Source organism: Pistacia vera, unplaced genomic scaffold, assembly GCF_008641045.1.
Source record: "Pistacia vera cultivar Batoury unplaced genomic scaffold, PisVer_v2 Contig144, whole genome shotgun sequence".
NCBI lineage: Eukaryota > Viridiplantae > Streptophyta > Magnoliopsida > Sapindales > Anacardiaceae > Pistacia > Pistacia vera.
In genome coordinates, this window is record NW_022195510.1 from 249,690 (window position 1) to 260,957 (window position 11,268).

Genomic DNA, 11,268 nt, shown 5'->3' on the forward strand with positions numbered 1-11,268 from the left:
ATATTCTTCCCCACCCCATCTTGTGATGCCCTCGTTACAAGTGGGGCCCCCTACCTGCCCGTCCATGTAGACCACAATCACATGTGGATGCCCCTTGCATAGCGATCTTGGCAAGACATCGAAAGATGAATCGTCCGCTTTGAACCATTTGTCACCGGCTGGAGTTTCACCCCAAAAGGCTAACCTATTAGTGGAGAGACTTTCCCCCTTATAAGCCCAAACCTCCCTGATACACTTCTGATATGTGGATCGTTACATTCTTCTCCCCTACCTAATTTTGTGATGCCCTCGTTACAGGAAGGCCCCTTTGTCTACCCATCCACCTCACTCTCGTGTGGATCCCAATCACACGTGGACGCCCCTGCATGGTTGATTGGAAGACATTGAAAGATGAACCGGGTCTACTCTAATATCCTTTGTCACGAGTGGATTTCACCACCCAAAACTAACTTACTAGTGGAGGGACTCCCCTTTTATAAGCCCAAAACCTCCCAATACTCTCTAATGTGTATTTGTTTCACTAGGTTCATTAAACACCTCACAAATCTAAAGGACAGGTAAGTCACAAAGTGATACGTCTCTAAGGTTTGAAGTTTGAACTATAACACTCATGTATGGAGCAACCTCCTTGACCGTCAAACAAATCCCTTAGAGACAATTTCACATATTAACAATAACAATTATTTTAACCCTCATAGTACAGTTATAAATTTTATATACAAATTAACATGACATTAATATATAATATGTATGCAATAAATATTTAATAATGAAGATGAACGATATAATAATAAAGTAATAATTCTAATTAATTCATATCCAAGATTTTACCTTAGTTCAATACTTTACTCTAAGGTAATTTTATGTAACGTTAAATTCCATTAAAAAAGAAAGGTAATGGCTCCACCCAGATTCCTATAAAAATTAATTATCTAATTAAGCTACAAAAGTGTTATCTAGGGTCCACCTAAACACTTAAATCAATTTTTGTTAACAAAATTAAAATAATAATAATAATACACACCCAACTCAACACAAAGGAAGTGACCATTTTTACCCATGTAAATCAATAACAACAACTGCTCAGTAACTACCCCCACCCACATGTCCCTCCCTTTGTTGGCTTATAAATTCACAAGCATGCTTCACTTCATTCCCAAAGAATCACCATTCCTCCTACTTCATTCACACTATCTTTTTACACTGAAAAATGGGTGTAAATTCAAACAGATTTGAGGATTCATCCAGCCCCAGCATAATATACTAATGAAACCATTATCAGAACCTTCAGAGTTGTCAACAGGCAAACAATGGGAATCACAATGTTTGCCTGCCCCCCCAGAAGACCACTTGCCAAAAACTCAAGCACCGTTTATCAGAAATCTTCTTCCCTGATGACCCTCTCCACAGATTCAAGAACCAGGAATGGTGTAAAAAACTCCTTCTCGGGCTTCAGTTCTTCTTCCCCATTTTCCAGTGGGGGCCTCAGTATAATCTCAATCTCCTGAGGTCTGATGTCATCTCTGGTCTCACCATTGCAACCTCGCCATCCCTCAGGTAACATAACATAACATGCATGCGCCATACATACATACATGCATGATGTTATGTATGCGTTGTGTGTTTTTTATGATGTTAATGGTATTTGTTTTTAAGGGACAAGGACTCTGAGTTGGGTTACTGTGTATATTCCGTTTGTCTTGGATCATTAGAGTGGCGGTTTCTTATATTTCCTTCATCAAATTGTTTTCTTGTAATTAATATATGACTAAAGCATCTGGGGTTTAACCTTGGTTCCTGTGTTTGAACCTCGTGATGAATTTCAGTTTACTGACTTTTTAGTTTTCACATTTTGCATCACATGATGAAATTCAGCTTGAAGCTAAAACTTTTATGTTTCTCAATGCGGGAATCAGCTATGCAAAGCTTGCAAATTTGCCTCCAATAGTTGGACTCTGTTAGTTCAATCTCATAACACTAGTTTTAATACTGATTGTGCTTATGACAACTGTAGTTACTAGTTTATCAGTAAATTTATGAACTGGGATGGTTTATACATGCAGATTCAGCTTTGTGCCTCCATTGATTTACTCTATTCGGGGAGTTTCTAAACATCTTGGTGTTGGTCCATCTCTTAGCTTCTTTGGTTATGGGATCAATGCTTCAAGAGGCTGTTTCCTACACTCAAGATCCAATTCTATATCTCAAACTGGCCTTTACTGCCACCTTCTTTGCTGGTGTGTTTCAGGCTCTCTTTAGGTCTACTAAGGTATCGAATCACGGAAATTTCCGCAAATTAATGTTTTGCTTTGACCGTTTACTGGGTGAAGATGATCATCATGTCAAGCATAATAGAAATTGGTCCTGAAGAAAGACCGAAAAGCCTTAAAAGTTGATTTCAGTTAATGGTTTGCAGCTAGGCTTTATAATCGATTTTCTTTCGAAGGCAACACTTATCGGCTTCATGGCTGGAGCGGCAGTCATTGTATCATTGCAACACCTCAAAGGATTGCTTGGAATTGTTCATTTTACTACCAAATGCAATTTATTCCTGTAATGTCCTCTGTTTTCAGCCACAGAGATGAGGTTAGTGGCTTTACTGAAAGCAAGCAATATGCTACCTTTTGGTATCATTTTGGAATACTGTTGTTGATTTTTCTACGCCATGTTTCATTTTTAAATGAATTCTGAAACTCAACTGTCGAAGTGTTATTCAACGGCTGAAATACAAAGCTAAATGAGTAAAAGTTGTATGTGCAGTGGTCCTGGCAAACTGTTGTATTGGGTTCAGCTTCCTGGTTTTTCTATTGACAACAAGGCATATTGTAAGTGTCTTTTTACCTGCAAAGTTAATTACCCAGATTCTCATATTATTCTCCTAACGTTTATTGATGTCTCATCTTTAACGATTCGGCACAGAGCATGACGAAACCAAAGCTTTTCCTGGCTATCGGCAGCTGCCCCATTAACATCAGTTATTCTTTCAACTCTTTTAGTCTTGGCATCAAATCAAAGGCTCATGGAATCTCAATTGTAAGTCCTGAAAACTTGTTTACACTTCCTTTACAGAGATTACAAAGGATCCTGAAACAAGTCTCTGGTGCAACCACTAATGCAAAAAATTCTTCTCCAGATCGGCCACTTGCCAAGGGTTTGAATCCACCTTCCTCAAACATGTTATACTTTAGGCGCTTTCCTGGCTGTAGCTGTCAAAACTGGCCTTGTTACTGGGATCCTTTCTCTCACTGTAGGTTGCCAAAACTAGCACTGAAATCTTGATGGCTTAGTCAAGATTTACTTTCCATATGAGTATTTTCAAGAACTTGCCTTATTTCATGTATAAATTTCACTCTTTCATGGCTTAGTCAAGATTTACTTTCCATATGAGTATTTCAAGAACTTGCCTATATCTGTATAAAATTTCACTCTTTCTAAAATTTAAATCTTTTATTTTGTTCAGGAAGGAATTGCTGTGGGAAGGACATTTGCTTCATTAAAGAATTACCAAGTTGATGGCAACAAAGAAATGATGGCTATTGGTTTCATGAACATGGCTGGTTCATGCACTTCATGCTATGTTACCACAGGTGACGATCCACTGTTCATTTCACCATCTGATTTTCATGTCGATACGGTTTTCATAATTTCTAAACATGTTGTGTTCCGGCCACTCTTCCAGGTTCATTTTCTCGATCTGCTGTTAACTACAATGCCGGAGCACAAACAGCAGTTTCTAATATAGTAATGGCTTCGGCTGTGCTTGTGACTCTGCTGTTTCTCATGCCATTGTTTTACTACACTCCTAATGTCATCCTGGGAGCCATCATTATAACAGCAGTGATAGGGCTTATTGATTATCAGTCCGCATACAAATTATGGAAAGTTGACAAGCTTGATTTCATAGCTTGCTTGTGTTCCTTCTTTGGGGTTCTTTTCATTTCTGTGCCCCTTGGTCTCGCCATCGCAGTAAGCTTCCATTCTTAAATTTTTCCTTTTTCTCGTTGTTGTACTGCACTCTTGGGTCATTATCTGATGCCTTTGCCGAAAAATTCAGGTCGCAATTTCAGTGTTCAAGATTCTCTTGCATGTCACCAGGCCAAACACAGTGGTCCTAGGCAACATTGCAGGAACTCAAATATACCATAGCCTCAGCCGATACAGAAATGCTCTAAGAGTATCTTCGTTTCTCATTCTTGCTGTTGAATCTCCCATTTACTTTGCCAATTCCACTTATCTTCAAGATAGAATATTGAGATGGGTTCACGAGGAGGAAGAGTGGATAAAGGCAAACAATGGGAGAACACTAAAATGCATAATTCTGGACATGACTGGTAAGTTGTTTAATTGCTCTTCGCAAATTTCCCATCATTTCCACTTGGAAAGTCTCCTGTGCAATTAGCTTACAGATTTTCTCTTTCTTTTGCAGCTGTGACAGCCATAGACACAAGCGGTATTGACATGGTGCGCGAACTAAGAAAGATGCTGGAGAAACGATCGCTTCAAGTAAGAACTGCTAAAAAAAATTAACTCTTGGAATGCCACATTCTTGAAGCATTTTAGCTAATCTTGGTGCTCTTTCTTTGCAGCTTGTGTTGGTAAATCCTGTTGGAAGTGTGATGGAAAAGCTGCATCAGTCAAAAGTTTTGGAGTCCTTCCGACTGAACGGCCTCTATCTCACAGTTGCAGAAGCTGTGTCAGACATTTCATCTTTGTGGAAGGCTCATGCATGAATGAATTCTACAAGGCTGCGGTTGAAAGTTACGAATAATATAAAAGAAATGAAAGAGAGTAACTGACAACTTTAAAACCTTGGCAGTCTAGGAAGAATTCTAAAGAGCGGGGAACTTTGTTTTCTTTTTTTCTTTGTGAGATACATTGTTTAACTTAAAAAGTTAATGGCCATTGGCCATGCTCTTCTAAGAAGAGATTTTGAAGGTTCACAAATCTCATCTTAACTTAATGCAAAGTCTGGCCATGCCATGACGGGAGCTTAGTGTAACCGAAACAAAGTAATGAATTTTCATTTTATTTTAATTTCATGTTAAAATCAAAATGTTTTAATTCTCTCTTTTCTCCAATGAAATCAGAATACTACAGCAATCTTAAAGCTAAATGCTGCACAATATTAAAACCTGAACTATGTTGAGGCAACCACAAAATCCTTCTTGGTTTAATGTTCGTCGTAGAAGATATATTTCAAAATAAAATTGGTATATTTTATAAAAATAAATATGAACACAAGTGAAGGAAACATTCAGTGCTTAAGGCTAATGATTTGATGTGATTTGATGTAAATGTGGCAACAGGCAATTGCTGAAAAAAAAAACCACTTACTCTAGAGAAGGGCACAGCTGAAATGAGATAATGGGCAGATAAAATAATCTGAGATATGGCATCTTTTGATGATGACTTAAAGTCCTTTACATATGTTAGCATGGGTGCCACTACATGTGGCAATAAATGAATCAGCAAGCAATGGCTAAAATTGAAGTCAAAGGCAGCCTGAAAACAAGCAACAGGGCTAAAAGATAAGGGAGATAGAAGGAAGATAAGTTTATAATTCAGAGGATATGGCCTCCGATTAACTTGGCAGACACAACCACGAAAAACAAGAAAAAAGAAAGAACTTGGCAGTCTTGCAGCCAAACCAAGAAATTCAATACAAGGCTTCAATGAGGTGGGCTGATACATGGAGTAATAATGGTGTAAAGATGACGGGGATAGCAGAAAATAATCTAAAATGTGTAGTACATATTCAACTACAAATGTATATTTCTTGTATATTATAAAGGAGCCACACAAGTTTTATCCTAAAACTGTGATCATCAATACAATTTGAAAGAAAAGCCAGAAATTGCCCAAAAATTAAGAAAAGCAAGAAGCCAATATCACTAAATTAAAGCCCTCTGAGATCAGATCTAACATTCATCTTGTTCTCCATGCCACTAACAAAGCATGATGCCTTGGAATATATGTTCCATGCTATATGAATGTGATTCGTTTAAAAGAGTTAATAGCTCCATAACAGAAAAACATGACGGGACCCTGTACCTCACTCCATTTTGCTGACTAACCCACACAGTCCAGCATTGAGTGTGTGACAAATTTGGTATAAAACTCTTTTGTGCAAGTAGGGAAGCGGTTTTCCCTTGACCGCCCCAGGCCCTTAAATAAATGACCAGCAAGTGCATGTGTGCTTTTGAGAGAGACACCGCTGAGATCAACAAGGAGTATGACTAGCCTTCAGGAACCAAAAGGAAATTAACTATAAAGTTGCAGGACGTCAACCAACTTAGTAGAGCGTAGACCAAACGCAAAATGTTGCTAAAGTCGACACAATTGGAGGAAAAACCTTAATCAAATTTTAGTTTAGGAACCCTATATATTCTCCTTAGAAAAATAGCAAAAGTGCCCCATTCATTCACATAATGGGAAACTCAACATTGATATTATCAAAAAAATAAGAAAAAAACTAATCAACTACACAAATTACTGTAAACAAGAAAACAGTATGAGAAACACATCATCTTTCTCAAAATCACCTATAATTGTACATTACCAGTTTCCTAACACAATACATACCAAGTCTGACGTGGTCTATCAATCCATCAAATGAGCACCAACTCAAACTTCTTCTATTGCTCTCCCTCATCCCCACATGCATAGAAATATAATCACAGGTTTAAAACAATTTTTTTTTTTGTCACAGATTAGATTGGTATCTAATGAGCTTTGCTCCTTCAAAAGCAGTGAAGAAACTGATGCTGCAATCCCAGAAGAAAATTGTTCTGCCTATTGAGTTGTCCTTGTGATTTAAACATCTGCATGAAGTGGACAAATTAGTTCAGCTGATACAAAAGCAATTATGAAATTATAAGAGAAAAAGAAAGGACAGGCAACTGCTGTTGCTTTTTGAAATTTAATTCAAAAAATTAAAGCAATTAAAAGCCTCAAAACTGTTTAGCACGCACAAGATCTTCCACAATGTTATGAACCAAAAACAAGAGTGAAAGAAAAGATCACCAATCTAACATAAACTTGAAAAAGATTAGCACTAGCATTTCTTCTCTTTATTAACTGAAACACAGAACTGTTTTCCATTTATCTATTTTACTATTTCAGGAATCAATCTAAATTATTTGCTTGAATAAAGTTCAGGCGCAAACAAATTGGAGGGTTCAGACATTCCATTTTAGCATTAACTTCAAAGAAAATAATTCAAAAGTTGGAGAGCAAATGCCAGTATCCAGCAGAGCATAGAGATGAGAGCAGGCAGCATGGCACAGAACATATGAAGTTATAAGACTCACACCCAAACAACATTCATTGCAACAAAAATGAGTCAAAAGCCTCTATTAATAAATTTGGAAATTAAAAAAATAAAAAAATAAAAAAAAAGATATGAAAATACACATGGAAAAAAAATATAATAAAGAATAAAATTTCCACACAAGATTGCTTGAAGTAATCAATTTAACTTATAATGAAAAAATTTCTTACTTGCTCTGTAGCGTGTTATAGGAATCTCTCGCAGTTCACGTCTAATGCATAGATATTCACCTAGCAAAGCCATCACTGCAAGTCCAGTGCCATTAACAACCCACCACGTGATTGAGGAGGGCCAACCCCCATATGTGATGCATATAAAAAGATGGATGATGTACAGAGTTGCTGAAAAATCTAAGCACTTCTTTGCCCTCTCAACTATATAAAGCATATATCCAGCCCTGCACAAACAAGAGTAACTCGCATGTTAGTTAAACAAGCAACCATGGAGATTGGAAATTTCAAATATGAATCTGTAAAACTAACATGATTCAGGGTCTTTTTTTTAATTTCCATGAACATAAATGCAATAAGTGAAATATGGAACAAGTAATAAAATAAAAATTGATAGTTAAATCTAAACAATTAGCCATGTCTTCTGGCATAAAATAATCCACACCGGATACTGAGGTAGAATGAGCAATTGGTCTCTCAAATAGCAGATACATACACAATGAAAAATGCATTGACAAGGAAATTGTCAAGATGACATTAAATAAATTTAACTAATCCATCTATTCAATCCAAAATACTCATCGTACAGTTAAACAAACTCATTTAACTATCCGTTTTGCATTATACCACACAGCAACTTAAGCAATTAACAAATTAATGAACACCACGTAAAATCAGAACATCATAAATTCATTAATTATCCCTGACAATGGAACCATACAATTTCACATTATAGTCACCTAACATAAATCATTTACAAAGATAAATTAAAGCAAAAGGATTTATATTCTCACCCAGCAACCGAGGCCAGCAGAATCGAAGCAATGACACACCAACCGGTGACCGTAGAGGCAGTGATGGTAGCAAAGTCAAAGAAATACACAAGACTCATCCGCGATGCCCGAGTGCCAACGAAAATGGATAAAAATACACCAAGACTGGTATAGTATAGGCATTGAAGACAAACAATTTGGGCAACGATTAGCCAGGGATCCCATACAACTGCACCATAGAACATTTCTTCAACCACCACTTTTAAAATACCAGATCAGTCAAAACTACAAAACTGCCGCAACTCAATTCTTTAAACCAAAATTCAACTAAAATCTTCAATACCCAGATCACCAGAAGTTACAAGAATGCGACCAAAATATTCTTCAAACTAAAATCTTCAATACCCATATCACCAAAACCTAGAAATATGCCACCAACCAAATAACCAGAACCAAATTGTCAAATCTAAACAAAAAAAAAAAAAAAATCCAATTTTTGAACTATTTTCTATTTCGCTTCAAACCCTAACTTCAAAAAGAATCAAACTTCAATGCTAATTAAAGCATTTAAGCTGAAACCAAGTTTGTTTAAGGGAACTGGATCTGGGAAATCAAGAAATTTGGAGGAAAACAATCAACCAAATCTGAAGGGCAACAAAAACACAGACTGTCAAAAAGAAAAGGAAAATTAGAACAAAAATATTGTATCAGATTTGTGTTAAATTGAGCAAGAGATACTGGGCATGAGGAGGCTTTGTCGAAAGAAAGATTGGATTGAGGAGCGAGAAGAAAGGCTATGCAACATGACCAAAAACATACGTACAGGTAATTAATTAGTAAAAGAAAATGGTATTGGATTTAGATTTTAGAATACCTGAAAATTTTGTTCACCCATTTTGTATCTGAAGTGACAAGTCTCAACAATTCCCATGTTTGTCAAGTTCGTTAAATATAAAATTACATTAAAGCCCCTTACACTTTATTTAATTATAATAGATCTTGTTGGTTAAAAAATTGACAATTACGGACAATATCTCCTATGAGGGAGGATTATATCTAGTAACGTGTGATTCAAAAAATATTATATTATTAAGAATATTATATTAATATGTTTGATTAGAAGAAATAAATATTATCGGAGAGGTTTTTATTGAATTATTCTTCTTTTTTAATATTATTATTATTTAGAGTGGTACTTTTAACCCCTTATATTTAAGAATTTAGCGAAAATACCATAGCTATAACAAAAGTATAAAATTTAATAAAATAACCCCAGTCACCCAAGATGATTGTCGGCCACCACTGCTGGCTGCCATCAACAATCACCGGAACAATGCACAACTGACCGAATCTAGCCGGTTGTGTGTTGATCTAACCGTTTCTAACCAGATCCATAGCCAGAAATGACAGCATTTGGGCTAATTGTTATTTGGTGAACATATGAGGGCATTTGTGTCCAAAATGATTATTAATTAAGGGCAAAATTGATAAAAATAGTGGATTACCCCGGTAATAAAAAAATAACACCCTTCCAATCGGTAATTGGATTATCCCCCATATTACTTACAGTAATCACTGTTTGTATTGAAAAATTACCGAAATCTTTTATTACACAGTACCAACCGATGTTAACATATCTATTTCCAAATATCAAAAATTGATTTGGTTTATTTTTCAACTAGGTTCAGTTGATAATTAAACTGAATTTGGGGTTCGAGACTATGTTTGACCTTTCTTGTTTCATTTTTTTCATGACCATGTGAAAATGATTTTTTTGGGTAATCAGTATGCTAGCTTTCACGCATCTCAATTAATCTCNGTCAGCTTGTGCGCACCTTAACTAATCCCTAGTATCACGGGCTGGGAGTTTCACACCCAAAAGGCTAACCTATTAGGTGGAGAAACTTTTCCCCTATATAAGCCCAAAACCTCCCCAATATGTTTCTGATGTGGGATTCTTTATATTCTTCCCCACCCAATCTTGTGATGCCCTCGTTACAAGTGGGGCCCCCTACCTGCCCGTCCATGTAGACCCACAATCACATGTGGATGCCCCTGCATAGGCACTTGGCAAGACATCGAAAGATGAATCGAGTCCGCTTTGATACCATTTGTCACCGGCTGGGAGTTTCACACCCAAAAGGCTAACCTATTAGGTGGAGAGACTTTCCCCCTTATAAGCCCAAAACCTCCCTGATACACTTCTGATATGGGATTCGTTACATTCTTCCCTACCTAATTTTGTGATGCCCTCGTTACAAGGAAGGCCCCTTTGTCTACCCATCCACCTCACTCTCGTGTGGATCCACAATCACACGTGGACGCCCCTGCATGGGTGATTGGCAAGACATTGAAAGATGAACCGGGTCTACTCTAATATCCTTTGTCACGAGTTGAGAGTTTCACACCCAAAAGACTAACTTACTAGGTGGAGGGACTCCCCCTTTTATAAGCCCAAAACCTCCCCAATACTCTTCTAATGTGGTATTTGTTTCACTAGGGTTCATTAAACACCTCACAAATCTAAAGGACTAGGTAAGTCACAAAGTGATAAGTGACTCTAAGGTTTGAAGTTTGAACCTATAAACTCTATGTATGGAGCAAACCTCCTTGACCGTCAAACAAATCCCTTAGAGACAATTTCACATATTAACAATAACAATTATTATTAACCTCATAGTACAAGTATATAAATTTTATATACAAATTAACATGACATTAAATATATAATATGTATGCAATAAATATTTAATAAATGAAGATGAACGATATAATAATAAAGTAATAATTCTATATTAATTCATATCCAAGATTTTACCTTAGTTCAATACTTTACTCTAAGGTAATTTATATGTAACGTTAAATTCCATTATAAAAAAAAAAGGTAATGGCTCCACCCAGATTCCTATAAAAATTAATTAGTCATAATTAAGCTACAAAAAGTGTTATCTAGGGTCCACCATAAACACTTAAATCAATTTTTGTTAACAAAATT

General features: G+C 36.4%; 1 protein-coding gene and 1 pseudogene across 1 annotated transcript; one reads left to right on the forward strand and one right to left on the reverse strand.

Annotated features, from left to right (window-relative positions):
• The first annotated feature begins 1,210 nt into the window (after positions 1–1,210).
• Positions 1,211–5,064, forward strand: LOC116123665 (annotated as a pseudogene).
• A 1,317-nt stretch (positions 5,065–6,381) lies between these two features.
• Positions 6,382–8,958, reverse strand: LOC116123645 (protein SYS1 homolog). Its single transcript, XM_031409396.1, has 3 exons — positions 8,295–8,958; positions 7,501–7,727; positions 6,382–6,821 (listed from the first exon to the last, which is right to left on the reverse strand). Exons 1-3 carry the CDS (start codon positions 8,516–8,518, stop codon positions 6,814–6,816), a joined length of 459 nt encoding a protein of 152 aa, XP_031265256.1. The 5' UTR covers positions 8,519–8,958; the 3' UTR covers positions 6,382–6,813.
• Between the last annotated feature and the right edge of the window lie 2,310 nt (positions 8,959–11,268).

Bases quoted from the DNA above. Each gene is read 5' to 3' on its own strand.
- LOC116123645 (XM_031409396.1), bottom strand. From the start codon at position 8,518: ATGTTCTATGGTGCAGTTGTATGGGATCCCTGGCTAATCGTTGCCCAA. The intron at 7,728-8,294 runs GTGAGAATATAA...TTGTTTGTGCAG, and splicing joins CTGCTGGCCTCGGTTGCTGG to GGCTGGATATATGCTTTATA.